Genomic DNA, 14,580 nt, shown 5'->3' on the forward strand with positions numbered 1-14,580 from the left:
GAGGAATTAACAGTGAGAACAGCCTAGCATCTACTAAGTACTTAAGTAAAATTACCTAAAATGTTAATTTTACAAAGAGTTGGGGGAGTGGGAGAATACTTGCTTGGCATGTGTGAGGCTTTGGGTTTGAATCTCAGTACGGAAAATGAATTAGTTTTAGAAAATTCATTCCACAAAAGATGTTACTTCGATGGCAAATTCTTATTGAGGCAAATGGGGAGGGAAGCAGAGAAGCTTTTCCTCAAAACACTATTTTTCTCTTCCTCTACCTTGGACAGTAAATAAAAAAAACAGCAAGCCTGAGCCATCAGAATGTATGCTGGGCAGAGAATGGCCAGGTGATGTCCAGTAATAGCTAAATGAATGCATATGTCGAAAGTACCCATGCTTTCTAAAAATTGGCTTCCCGAGTCCTGAAACACTGCATTAACGTTCTTTATGTGAAAGAGGAAGGATTAGTCACTAAAGCACAAACAAGTTATGCTCCAAAACGATCAGGAAGTTTTGAAATTTCAGGAGTCAGCCAGCCCCCACACCCTTCATGCTTAAAGTTGTTCAGAGTGGCCTAAGAGTCATTATTAAATAATTTTATTTTAAAATATTGGTTTAAAAGTAACATTATGACAAAATTTTGCACTGTACCTGCAACATTTTTCTTTGATGTGTGTCTGGGGAGTGTAGAACGAGGCCTTCCTAGAGACAGTAAAGAGCTACTTCTCTTTTCTCTTTGCAGCACTGTAGAGGAAGTACTGCCAGGGTGGACCTCCCAGCAGGCAGGAGTCACTGTGGAAGGAGCTTAGGAGACCACTGGATTGCTTGTTTGCAGTCTGTTCTGTTGGCAGTTCAGAACACCAGCCTTTCCAGTAGCTAGTACATAAATCTGTTTTCTGTAATTTTCATGTACTTTCTCTTTAAAAATATCTTCTACACACACACACACACACACACACACACACACACACACACACACACTGTTATTTGTTCTTTTAAGAAAGTTTCGCAGGGCGGTGGTGGCCTATGCCTTTAATCCCAGCACTGGGGAGGCAGAGCCAGGTGTATCTCTGTGATTTTGAGGCCAGCCTGGGCTACAAAGTGAGTCCCAGGAAAGCCACAAAGCTACACAGAGAAACCCTGTCTCGAAAAAACCTAAAAAAGAAGAAGAAGAAGAAGAAGAAGAAGAAGAAGAAGAAGAAGAAGAAGGAGAAGAAGGAGAAGAAGGAGAAGAAGGAGAAGAAGGAGAAGAAGGAGAAGAAGGAGAAGAAGGAGAAGAAGGAGAAGAAGGAGAAGAAGGAGAAGAAGGAGAAGAAGGAGAAGAAGGAGAAGAAGGAGAAGAAGGAGAAGAAGGAGAAGGAGAAGAAGGAGAAGAAGAAGAAGAAGAAGAAAGAAAGAAAGAAAGAAAGAAAGAAAGAAAGAAAGAAAGAAAGAAAGTAAGTTTCATGTAGCCCAGGCTGACCTCCAACTCACAATGTTGCTGAGAATAAGTTGAACTCTGATGTTCCTGGATCCACTTCCCACATTCTTGGGTTACAGGTGTGCCTAACACACCTGGTGTTTTTCTGGACAAGGCTTGCTACTTCCACCAGCGCCTATCCAACACTTTACCTTAGAGATATGTCCTTGTCCCCAACCTCTTTGCAATTAACGCTGATGTAGCAGAATTAGCCGCCAGGGGTCAGCAGTCTCCAACCAACCACATTATATTAACGTGTAGCCAGAGGTGAGGGAAAGCGGGAGATTTGAAATGTAAATCTTAATTTCTTCAAATGCAGCTCCTAAAATTGTATGAAAAAGTCAGAAATGACACCAAGAAACACACCAAAATGCAAATGTATCATTTGTATGGTATAATTATTATACCATTTTTTAGTTAACTGTAACATTTCCCTATGAGGTGGGGGAAGCCCTGTGGCATTCTGTTACTTACAGAGTGATATTTAGAGGGAATAAATCACAGTGTGCTTTCAGCTCAGCTTGTAGCTAAATAAACACTTGCTTACAACTCAGACGATAATGTCCTTATAGCAAAGGCAAACTTGATCTAGCTATCACAGGGCAGTGAAAATAGTCTATAAAACACAAAGAGAAAAGTACAAATCCGTGACCCCAATTACAGGAGGTATAGTTTAGGGTAAGCATGAGCCCATGGGGAGTTTGATACTATCCTAGACTATGTGATGTCCAACTTAAAAAAAAATTAAACCTAACCAAAGCAAAAAAAGCCAAAATTAGAGGTGATATAAATGTCCTTAAAATGATGAGTTAACAACATTCATAAGGTGGACAAGAATATTAATAAAGCTTTGTAGTATAAAATATAATGCCATATTTACCAAACCATGTGTTTATTAGTCGCACACATTATGATGGGAGTGAGAGCGAGGCAATATATCCTCTGCTTGTAGAGTTCGTTACTCACTAAGGAAATGATAGGTCTAAGTTTATCTATTTTCAACAATGAATTCAAATTTTACTGATTTTTTAACCTAACTTTCACACTTTCACAAACAGAAAATAAAGGCCAAAACATAATAATAATAATAATAATAATAATAATAATAATAATAATAATAATAGAGTTGAGGTCCCACCTCAAATGTTGATCTGAGGCGTTTGGTCTTTAAGGTGGAATTCATAACACAGCCATATAGCAGGCAAACGTGCACTGGGGAAAGTGAACACATGCCACCTGGATGGAGATATGTGCCCACACACATGTACATACACAAGTACACGTATATGAACACACAAATGAAGACAGCTATGTGTACTTACACACACAAGATACAAACACAGGCTTGGCTTTCAAACATGAACAGATGAACCTCTTTTCTGCAATCTAGCACTAAGTTGTCTAGTTAGATCACATTTTGTGTTTCAATGTGCACAACTAGGAGTGAGCAGCAGAACCCATCAACTCCCAGTATGCTCCGGCCACCCGCCGGCTTCCATTTTAATTCCTTAGGATGAAACAGACTGACAGAAGATTGACTGCCAGGACAGTTACCGGAAGGTACGGACGCCAGAGGCATCAGCTTCAAGGACACCAGGCCGATCAGCTAAACTTTTTAAGTGAACTAAGACAGATGGCAGAGAAACAGGAGATTAAAAGGAGTCCTGGCAGCTGAGGGCTGGAGAATGTCGGCAGCCATTTCTCATCATGTACGTCAAACTCCTTGAGGAGAAAGCTGAGGAGACAAGCTAAGAGTCATATTCTCCTTTCCCCACTCACTTCCTGCAACTAATCCAGTGCAGTGGGACCCAGGGGGTATCAAAGAGCAAGAATGACACCCTCCCAGCTGTCTGTCTGTCTGTCTGGAGAGCTGTGAGATACTGTATTCTTCACTTTCTGCAACTAAAGAAAAAGGATGTTGGTGCAGCTAATAATTTCCACTTCATAAATACACTAGGACTTCCAAGACGGGGTTTATGTTTAGCAGGTGATCAGAGCAGAGTATGCTACTGAGCACTTCTTCATAAGTGCAAGCCATACTTTATTATAATAATCATTCATAATTTCTGTGATCAGGACTAGAAGACAAGACATTTCACAGGCATACTGTCACAAATGCACATGATATTAATCTTTGAAAAGCCATTCAACACCTTTGCAAATTTGAACACAGCCATCATTATGCACACAGACATCTCTATGTCCTCAGAGAGTGCCTCCTCAGGTTGTACAGTGTGTAGCCTTCAGTTGTATTGATGACCTATGTAACTCTCCAATGTCAGAGAAGTCAGAGCTTGGTGACGGAGTAATCACTAGATAACAGATGAATGGTTCCTGGATTCTAGGATACGTGTGCAAAATTCTGGCATAAGTATGTGTGTGCATCCCAGGATGAAGATTCATAGCTTCTCCAGATGTGAAATGAATCCTGTATTCCCCAAGTTCAGAGAGCCTGTTTAAGAAGGAGACGTATGGAGTCTAGATGCATGGAGGAAACGAAGGATGCCTCTAGAAGCAGCTGGAGATTCATGACGCCAGCTCTGGAGGGAGAGGTTGCATCTGGAGCAGTCTGAGTTGTTCCGGAACTCAAAGACTTGACTGGAGGAAACATTTTAACAAAGCAAACAGGGAAAGCTAAGGGCAGAGTCCCTCAGGCGGTTTCTGTGTATTATGTTCAACTCTGTCCTAGAATGGAGCAAGAATGCTTCCTCCAAATCTTTGGCTGAGTCTCCTCCCCTCCATGGGTCTGCAGGCTGAAGGTCATCCACACTCAGTTAAGATGTAGTCACCCATGGTTTCTTCTGGAAGACAAGAGACCCAGGGAGAGGCATCACTGGCCAGGCATCATCTTATCCTGGCCCCTTCTACCTCCTCCATTCCTGGTCATGCTTGTCCAGGGACTCCGCTGGGTGTCAGATAACATTTCTTTCTCCATATGGAACTGTTCAGGAGCTGTCTGTTTTCCTTGTCTCCCCACTCCCCTCACAACCCTGTCACAAACACAGACATTGCTCCCTTTGCTTTTGTGACTTCACCAGCCCCCAGTCATCATGACATAATGTTCCACAGAATTATCTCCCTCTCATTTTCCAATGTTATAGATACTCAGAGCTGGGGGTTGGGTAGGGGCAATTTGTGAATGAGTCACACACAGTCAGGGACAAGGTCCAATAATACACTGTGGTGTGTGTGTGTGTGTGTGTGTGTGTGTGTGTGTGTGTGTGCACACGTGCCCACATTCTAAGAGTCTCACAATGCAATCAGCTCTTCCATTCCTGGCAATCCTTTTGCTGAGCTTAGGGTCACAAACTACCACACCTGTATTCCATAGTCTTTCTGGATGTAACTTGAACATTTCTTCCAGGGACATCCCAGTCATTTCACTCTCAGGGGGCTTCTTTAGCTGAACTTACTTGTCATAAATTCCATTCCACACTAGATTTAGGTTCTGAGACTCGCCCAGTGGCTTTCTCAACCTCAACTCCTTGACTCTACCTTAAAGAACACCTGTAAAATAGTGGCTGCCTAGAAGTTGTTTCCTGAATGAGGAACTTCCAATGTGAGAAAAACAAAGCCCCCCTTCCCCCCAATATCCCCAGCAAAGAGCATGGAGAGGGCTTCCTAGAGAAGCCTCCTTTTCTGCAGGAGCATGTGTCCTGGAGGGTGAAGTGCCATGACACTTCCTCCATGCACCTACTCACCCGAAGCCTTCCTTTTCCTTAAGATTAGGAACAAAATCCCAACAAAGAAGATGACACAAACAGTGATCCCACTGCTGGCTCCAATCATCATGGCCCTCGACGGCAGGGGTTCTAAAACAGCAAACACAAATTCAAGCCCATGACTGCCACATTCCAGCCAGGAGCAGACCTTTCTCTCACTGTACAATAGTGATCTCTGCCCTGCATCCCCATCCTTACCCCAGGTGACTGTGAGGGGCTGATCCAAGCCTGTGTGCTTCACTTGGCAGGTGAACCTTGTCTCATCCCCAGGGGCCACTGCCAAGGTCACCTGGCCCTGATAGGTCCCATCTCCACTAGGCAGCACATCCTCTGGGTTGATCTCCTTGGCATGCAGTGGCTGGTTGTCCTTCAGCCACCTCATAGTGATGTTCTGGGGGAAGAAGTTCAGAACCTGGCACCTTAGAGAGCTCCCTGCAGAGGCCCAATGACGAGTCACCTTCACCAAAGGAGGCACTTGAGGGAAAAGAGGAAGGAGAGGAGCCTGTTTTACCCTGGGCAGGAGGACTGAAATTTTCACTTTCCTTTGTGGGTAGGAAGAGCACACCCGTCTCAGAAAAACAAGCTGCAGGAGATACCACTTGTTATCCTAAAAATGGCTTCACAATTTGGTGCTAATGAAGTGCCACATGGAGAACAGTCACCACGGACAATGGTCACTTCAGTCTGCTGCCCTGTTTAACATCTGCTGCCCAGGCCTTCTGAGCAGGCAGGCGACATTTCCCTTTCTGTGACGCACATTTGACTTGAACTCTCAGTTCATCTGGTTCAGCCTACTAAGCATTCTTGTAGTAAAGGGCCTTAGTAAGCTGGGAGCCGTTAGTGAGACTGCTGTAGTTTTGGGAACTTCATCACCTAAGAGATTCTGCTGCTCAGATGGGTTGCCTTACTTGGTATTTCCATCTGATAACTGACATTTCTGAATTCTTAAAAGACATAATAAATAGACACAGGATTCTTGGCTACATCAGAAGGAGAGTATGATGCTTCCTTTTAAGCCACATACATGATGCAAAATTTGTAGTTCCTAGCTGTGTTACACACCTCAATATATGAAGGGAGACCTCCATCCCAAATGGTGGCTTACTCTGTGAAATCAAGGATTTGGGAAGCTGTGGCAGGAAAATTGCTGTGTCTGTGGCTAGTCTGGCCTACACAGTGAGCTCTAGGCCAGCCTAGGCTACAGTACGAGAGACCATGTAAAGAACCACCACCACAACAAACAGATAAACAACAACAAAAAGCCATAATGTCATTAGCCAGATGTGGTTTATGATTGTAATCCTAGGACATGGAAAGCTGAGGCAGGGGGATTTCTTGGACTTTTAGCCCAGCCTAGGTTACATATTGAGTTAGTCAATCTGGGCTACAGAGCGAGATCTTGTCTAAAGGAAAAAAAAAAAAAAAGAATTGATAAAAATGGAAAATCTTAGGATTGAGAAAGTACTTTCTTGAAACTTGGGAGTGACTGAAACCCTGACCTGGTGTCTTGGATTCCCCTCCACTCCCACTCAAGAGTGTGGGACCTGGGTGGGTTCCTCATACCTTGCTGCCTCAGAAGCCCTTTGCCCAGCTCCAGGAATTGTTTCAGTTGCTCAGGACAGTCCCTCTCCAGGTAGGCTTTGTTCTGCCTGGCCCGGACCTTGTGCTCTTCCCACTCCACCTTGGTGGCCCAAGCCCCTGGCTCTGCTGCTCTCCAGTCCAGAGTCTTGGGGCAGAATTCAAGGTAGTCTTGCCCATCGTACCCATACTTCCAGAAGCCGCTGGTACTGTTGTCTCCATGCACCTCACAGCCCAGGATCACCTGCAGGATGTGGGACTCGGGCACCACTCCCAGTTTAGTGACTGAAAACAAAGAAATAGGTTTTGTCTCCACCGTCCCCAAGTATTGAATGATCTGGGCAGACAACTATCTCCCTCTGCTGCGTGCCACCCTCTCCCCAGGATCTCACACCACAGTTGTCTCCTTCAAGATGTATCCCCAGGTAGCAAAACAGTGCTGTGCTCTGACCACTATAGGATAGGTGACTCCCCTCTCCACATACCCTTACTGTGGTTATAGTTGTCCATGATATTCCAGAAGTCCACAATGAACATGTGTTCCCACCCTTTCAGGCTCTGACTCAGCTGCAGCCACAGCTGGCTGGAGGTTTGACCCAAGATCCATGGGGCCCGGGGCTCAGCACGGCGACTCTCATGATTGTAGGACACGAAGAGCTGGTCATCCACATAGCCCAGAGCCTCAAATAAAGGCAGCCCAAGGTCTGGCTGTGAGGTACCCATGAAGAGGTAGTACAGAGAATGTGACCCTGGGGAAGTCGGCAGGCATTTAGAATGGGCAGCAAGTGGGATCAGGAGGCAGATCCCACAGCCCTGGGTCAACTCCCGCTATCAGATGAGTGAGTCCCACCGTGGAGTGACAGTTCTCTTCCCGGGACAACCCTATCTGCTCTGGCCTTGGGCTCTTACTCTGCCCATCTTCTTGATGCTCCCTACTTGAGGAGATGCTGTTATCTTGGAACCCAGACTCCGGAAAGCCTTTGGGTTTCTCCAGCTGTGGGGGCCAAGCTAAGGAGTTGCTGCTCGATTTGTTAAGTTGAAAGCCCTAAGGGGTTGGAATTGGTGGTGGATTTTCTCTACTTCCGTCTCTGAACATTTTCCTGTGTAGCTGTTGGCGGAGAAATGCTGCTGACACATAACTCAGGACAACCTCACCAAACAGAAGAGGTTCCAGGAAAGGGGACTGTCAGGAACGCTCACCACAGGGCTTTCCCAAGTTTCTCTCAGTTCCCGAATAGGGTTGCCCAGGAGTGTAACCCTAGTGCTTAGAAAGGCTCCTGGCATGGGGTCAGCACTTCACAAATGCTTGTTGGCCTGGAGTTGGTGGCTCACTCACACTACTAGTCCTAATACTCTGGATACCGAGGCAGGAGGACTGTCTCAGTTTTTAGGCCTTCCTGGTGTGCATAGGTGAGTTCCAGGCCATCCTGAACTACAGGGGATTCTGGAAATAAAGCAAGATCAGATTTAAGATTATGGCTTTTTTTTTTTTTTTTTTTTATCTTGAGGAAAGACCTGAGCTGAGGGCCAGCTAACTAGCAATAACTGCTGCTTCCCACTGCTTTAGAGGAAAAGGATCACAGATCCAGATGTTATTTAAGTGTATTGAGCAGCACTTTGGCATTCTTTAGAAAAAAAAAACTGTTAATCCGTTGTTAATTTGCAATTCAACAAAGCCCAGCTGAACAAGGGCCTCCAGAACAGCGGTTCTCAATCTGTGGGGCGAAACCCCCTGGCGACAAATGATCCTTCCGCAGGACTCTGCTATCAGATATTCTCCATATCTGATATTACATTCTGACTCACAGCAGTAGCAAAATTACAGTGATGAAGCAGTAATGAAAATAATTTTATGGTTGGGGTCACCACAACCTAAGGAACTGTATTAAAGGCTCGCAGCATTCGGAAGGTGGAGAACCGGTGTCTGGAAGCAGGTGCCCAGAAGGTGACTCTGCCAAAGGGCATTCACCCACAGTGCGTGAAAGGGTGGGGAGGCCTGGCACTCAGCCTGCCTCCTGTGTCATCAGACTCCTGCTGGTCTCTTTTCTTAACCTGCCTTACCTGCTTCCAAGGCTTAAGGCACAAAGATAACATTGTCTCAAACCTGACATTTCCTTGGATTACAGGAATATCAAAGCCTCAGGACAGGAATCCCCACTCCATTCCACCGCACCCCGCTTGCACCAGGGTAATTGTCTGAGGTCAAGGCAGCACACTGAGGCAGAAGAAATTGTTAGGTAGTACCTAACAAGGAACAATTTACGGACTCCATTGCAGGATCTAAGGCTGTCTGTCTACAGGGATATTTTGCTTTTTGTTTAAACTTAAATGTCATGTAAGGACCGTGAAGATGGACTCATGCTCTGGGCCACCTGATATCCCCAATATGGCCACATTGAATAGATCTGTTTTGCCATTACTGGACTTCTTAATTGTCACACTGTTGCCAACAGCAAGGGCTGCCAGAGTCCTGGCTTCTGCCCTAAAATCTTTGTTTACACTATTACACCCATTTGTAATAAAAACAACGTTTCTAGATGAAAGAACAATTTCCAAGAGAGAGGAAATGTCCATGCCTCCCGCTCCAAGTGACCTTCACCTCTTCTCACCAAAAAGTAATACAGTGAGGTGTGAGCCAGCACCTCCAGCGCTCACAGGGCAACCTGTCTCTCCCCGCAACCCTAAGAGAAAATGCCAAAGGGGCGACTTTGGTTGCTCTTGGTGAGAAATTTTAGATCCTGGGTGAGTAGGGGAGGTAGGACAACACAGCTCACAATAAAAACAACTTAACGGAGATCTGAGACTGAGACCTCAGCTCAGCTCCATCAACGTGGCTCCTCATACTGTTGCTTAGACTGGTGACACCCAGCCAGAGCAGAGGAGGAATGTGCCCTGGGCAGCTAGCTATCTGTGTGGCAGATGTCCCCAGGGGGGCTGCATGCAAAGAGCTGGAAGTGGGCCGCAGAGGAGGCGTTGGCACTCGGAAGTGACAAGCTCCGGACGCCAGGAAAGCCACTTTCGGTTTTGTGACCCACACCCCCACTTTCCTCTCCCGCACTCACGCAGCGGCCATGCCTGCGGGGCCATGGACCACAGCAGCAGCAGTAGCACGGGGAGCCCAGCTGACAGGTCCATGTCCCCAGCCTGGTACGCCTGTCTTCACTAGGATCTGGAAACGCGCAGGATCACAGAAGTCACCCTGGAGCCATTGCTGAGGCTCGGAACCTCTCACACAAAACTTCCTGGCAAGCGAAATCCCTTTCCGGGCCATTGGTGGAAAGAAACAAGTCCTAAATCTCAGTGGTTCAAGTCTGTGACCACAGCACTCACAAGGCTGAGGCAGAGGGATTGCCATGAGTTCAAGTCCAGCTTGGACTACATAGTGAATTAAATACAGCACAGCTTGGGCTACAGAGTGAGACTGTTTAAAAAAAAAAAAAAAAAAAAGCTAAAAAAAAAAAAAAAAGCAAAAGAGAGTATCCAGAACTCGGACTCTATCCTGAAGCTAAGGGTGCTTGCTTGTGTAACACTCAGTGACCCAGCAGCCCCACGGTCACTCCCCAATCCCCACCCCTTAAATCACTATGAATGTTGTTGAGAAAACTTATTTCACAAATGTGAGATCTGTACATTCAACATTTCCACACTCAATATCTAAAGTCTGCCTTAGGCATTTCATCATATTAATAATTTTAATGCATATTTATTCAAAGCCTTAAAGTACCTAACAAATTTAGCAAGTGGTACCTTTCTAGGGATGCCGATTTCAGCAATTAGAGAAGAAAAACAAATTAGAAAATGAAGAGTTCATAACTGAATGTGGATAGTTTTTAAAAGGTTGAGAAAATGGGTACCTAGGGTTTGATTCTCCTCCTCCTTCAGAAAATAAAAAATTACATTTATTGTAATGTGACTCATGTGTCTATTATGTAGAAGTCAGTGGGTTTTGATATATTTGATGAAGTTAGCAGCCATTACCAATCAATTTTAGAACACTTCCATTTCCTAAGTCAATTTTAGCTATCACCTATCAAATTCCTACATACTCCCTGCCCTTCCTCCAGTTGAACAATCACTCATCTCTTTCCTTTGATTCTGACATGCCCTACAAATAGAATCTACACTTCCATAGCTGTTGTTCGTGTGTGTGTGTGTGTGTGTGTGTGTGTGTGTGTGTGTGTATAAGAGAGAGAGAAAGAGACAGAAAGACAGAGAGAAGAGACTTCCGTGGTTTAGCCTAACGTTATCATACATGCTTGTCCTGATTGACCTTATTCTCTAGTAAGGATTCATCACTCCACATTTTATCCACTCCTCAGCCTGTGCACTGGTGAGGTGTTTACATTTTCCACTTTGGGGATGACACTGTCCTGAACGTCAAAATCTATTTTAATGTTCCCTGATGATCTCATTGCTCTTACATATATACACATGAGTAGAGGTTGTGTGGTAACTATTATAAGCCTTTTAATAAACTGCTGGGCTAGTTTCCAGCAGCTGTAGACCTATTTTCCCTTCCCATCAGCAGAGTCCAAGAGCTCTGATTACACTACATCCCTTACTGTCCATCTTTATAATCTAACCCACTGCATAGGAAATGGTACCTCAGGACCTGCATTTTACTTTCCTTGATAACCAGTGATATAGAACATCATTTTACCTATTTATTGCCAATTTGGAAATCATTGGGGAAATGTCCTTTCAGATCCTTACTCATTTTTTTTTTGGGGGGGGGGTCTGGTTTATTTGTTGCTTGTATCATCAAAGGGTGTTTCTCAATATTATTTGTAACAAATAATATAGTAACAACAACATCAACAACAACAACAAAGCTCAGGGAGATTATTAGCCCTCAGAATGTGTCATTGTGTCCTGTAAAATCACTTTCTAGCTTGTCTGAATTTTATTAAGGCAAGGATTTGCATCCCCTGTGATGCTGTGATGGACATCTATCTAGCTGCTGTAAATGTTTGTGCATTTTGTTCTTAAGGTCCTACAGCACCTCAGTACCTCAAGGGAAAAAAACCTGGCAAGGTTACATCGGCAACAGACATATATCTCGTGGGACAAATACCTGTTATCAGTTACCTGTTAAAATCCTCTGAGAAATAACCACTGGAGGTCCTGTGAACACTCCCAGCATGTCTCCATACATAGAAGTATTTATATGAACTTCCTTCATGGATACACATATACCTAACCTGCCACTCTCTACTCATATATATGTACTAAATGCTCTAACTGCCCAACCCACAAATATACACCTGTACCTGACACCAGCAGGAGAGAAGGAGGGAAGTGAGACAAAGTTATAAAAATCTACTTGTTGCATAATCTGAAATGTCAAAACCCATAGTGTAAAATACAGATGAATAAAAGTTTTTTAAATTCATATGTATTTGTGTGTTTATTTATTGCATGTGAGTTATGTATGTGGGCATTTGGGCACACTTGTGGACATCAAAGGACAGCTTGCTGGCTTCGTTTCTATTCTTCCACTATATGTGTCCAAGAGCTCAAACTCTGAAGGCAGAATTTTCTGTCTCACAAGCCTCTCCCAAGTAACCACACAGAGGCTGAATATTAATTATAAATGCCCTGCCAATAGCTCAGGCTTGTTATTAGCTAACTCTTACATTTAAATTAACCCCTGTTTCTTACCTATGCTTTGCCACATGGCTCATGGCTTGCTACCTCATTTTGTCCACATCCTGCTTCCTCTGCATCTGGCTCCTGACTCCCAGCTTCACCCTTCTTCCTCCCAGCATTCTCAATTTGGCTCTCCCATCAAACCTTATCCTGTTCAGCTTTTGGACAGTCAGCTTCTTTATTAAATCAATCACAATGACATATATTCACACAGTGTAAAGGAATATTCCACATTTCCCCCTTTTTGTCTAATTAAAAGAGAAGGTTTTAATATTAACATAGTAAAATTATATACAAAAATATATAGACAAAAAATTCCTATGAAGTAAGAATTATAGTAACAATCTCTAGTCCATTTGTATTTGGCAGAATTAGAGAAAATAGGCTGGAGAGATGGTTCAGAGGTTAAGAGCACTGTCAGCTCTTCCAGAGGTCCTGAGTTCAATTCCCAGCAACCACATGGTGGCTCACAGCCATCTGTAATGAGATCTGGTGCCCTCTTCTGGTCATACATGCTGTATACATAATAAATAAATAAACCTAAAAAAATTTAGAGAAAATATTCTATTATCTATTTTATATTTGTGACTCTAAAGTTTTACATGTAGTTTATCTTTTATTATAACAAAGGAAAACTTTAAATATGACTATCTAGTCTTCAACTCCATCAAAGAACCAAGACGCATGAAATGTTACCTAAAGACAAGGACAGCTTGCTGCCTGGACAGTCACCCAAAGTTCTTCTGTAACATTGGGGCATCCATCTTTGGGCTACAGGCCTAGTATATCTGACAGACTTTTCTGAGAAGCAGAGAATTTTGAAGAACCGTCCTACCTCATGTTGGCAAACATTGGCAGTCTCTTTCTTTTGTGTCCTACTTGTCCAGTTTGGACAGCATACTGTCAGCAACCGAGGCAAGTGCTGTGGAATAACACTCTTGTATGCTGTAAAGATCTGTCACTGAAATTGGTTTAATAAAATGCTGATTGGCCAGCAGCCAGGCAAGAAATATAGATGAGGTGACCAAACTAAGGATGCTGGGAAGAGGAAGGGTGGGGTCAGGAGAGTTGCAAGGAGACACAGAAAGAAGCAAGATGGGCATGTTGTACTGAGAAAAGGTACTTAGCTTCATGGCAAAGCATAGAAAAGAAATATGGGTTAATTTACATTTAAGAGTTAGCTAGCAACAAGCCTGAGTGATTGACTGAGCATTTATAATTAATATTAAGCCTCAATGTGTTTATTTCAGAGTGGCTACAAGATAGGAAAATTTCACCTACAAAATGCTATCCAAGGTCCAGTGCCACTGATGTACACAAAAAGCCCGAGAAAGCTTTAAAAAAGTTCTAAATGCACAGAAAGAGACAAACACAGCTTCCTAGTCTCGTATCTCTGATGCTGGCTGCAGTACACAGATGCACTCCTAGCAGCTGCCAGTATACCATGAGCTAACCTGCATGCCCAGTTCCTGCACTCTCTCATACAGGCAGTGGTACAGAGAGGCATCTCTCAGCCATTGCCTGTGGCCTTAAGCTGCCAGAGCAGGCTCTGCCAGCATGCTGCATGGTGAGTTTGGGGTTTTTGCACATGCCGATAGATAAGCAGCAAAGAAAGATTCAGATTGGGGGGACTCTAAATGGGTTATAGTGTGTTTAAAAATATATCTAGGCTTGGGAGAATAAAAAGAAAAATGGTAGAGAAAGTCCTTAAAAAGGGAATAGAGTAATTAAAAATACTACTCTATTACATGTAAAAATGGGAAATAAACAGAGAGTCTGAATCCTGTATGTTATTGTGTTGTCTTCAAATTTTTTGACTAAGAGACACTGGATTATGAAAACTGCTAGATTCACCCAATCTATATATTTTAAATAGCTTGACTTTAAAATTTAAGTAAAAAATGTGTTGCTTTGGGCGAGAGGTTGTGCATTTGTTTCCACAGGAAATGAGAGGCTATGAATTTATTCTGGGTTAAGGAAAATCAGGTTTGATCGAGGAAGAGCCTGAAAAAATGTGACTACAAACATAAAGAAATAAACCTAGTAAAACTACAAGATACATGATACATATTTTATCTGCTCAAACATAAAACAAAAAATCATCTTTGGCTGACTTATGTACAATACACAGTCTATACTTGTATTAATGCATATATGTATGCTACCTTTAAAAGTTTCTGT

General features: G+C 43.5%; 1 protein-coding gene across 2 annotated transcripts; it reads right to left on the reverse strand.

The window, feature by feature from the left end:
• Nucleotides 1-3,467: 3,467 nt before the first annotated feature.
• On the reverse strand, nucleotides 3,468-10,054 carry Hfe (homeostatic iron regulator). 2 transcript variants are annotated; one of them, XM_036187290.1, is made up of 6 exons: nucleotides 9,813-10,054; nucleotides 7,236-7,499; nucleotides 6,736-7,035; nucleotides 5,371-5,646; nucleotides 5,152-5,262; nucleotides 3,468-4,251 (listed from the first exon to the last, which is right to left on the reverse strand). In XM_036187290.1, exons 1-6 carry the CDS (start codon nucleotides 9,883-9,885, stop codon nucleotides 4,211-4,213), a joined length of 1,065 nt encoding a protein of 354 aa, XP_036043183.1. In that variant the 5' UTR covers nucleotides 9,886-10,054; the 3' UTR covers nucleotides 3,468-4,210. The 2 variants fall into 2 exon arrangements, with proteins under 2 accessions (XP_036043183.1, XP_036043184.1); XM_036187291.1 differs by lacking the exon at nucleotides 7,236-7,499 and having other exon boundaries at nucleotides 9,813-10,052.
• Between the last annotated feature and the right edge of the window lie 4,526 nt (nucleotides 10,055-14,580).

This window comes from Onychomys torridus, chromosome 5 (genome assembly GCF_903995425.1).
Source record: "Onychomys torridus chromosome 5, mOncTor1.1, whole genome shotgun sequence".
NCBI classification, from domain to species: Eukaryota; Metazoa; Chordata; class Mammalia; order Rodentia; family Cricetidae; genus Onychomys; species Onychomys torridus.

Excerpts from the sequence above, each read along its gene's own strand:
- Hfe (XM_036187290.1), bottom strand. The coding sequence starts at position 9,885 with ATGGACCTGTCAGCTGGGCTCCCCGTGCTACTGCTGCTGCTGTGGTCC. Across the intron at positions 7,036-7,235 it reads CAACTATAACCACAGTAAGG|TCACTAAACTGGGAGTGGTG; the intron begins GTATGTGGAGAG and ends CTTTGTTTTCAG. Across the intron at positions 5,263-5,370 it reads GCCCCTCACAGTCACCTGGG|AACCCCTGCCGTCGAGGGCC; the intron begins GTAAGGATGGGG and ends TTGCTGTTTTAG.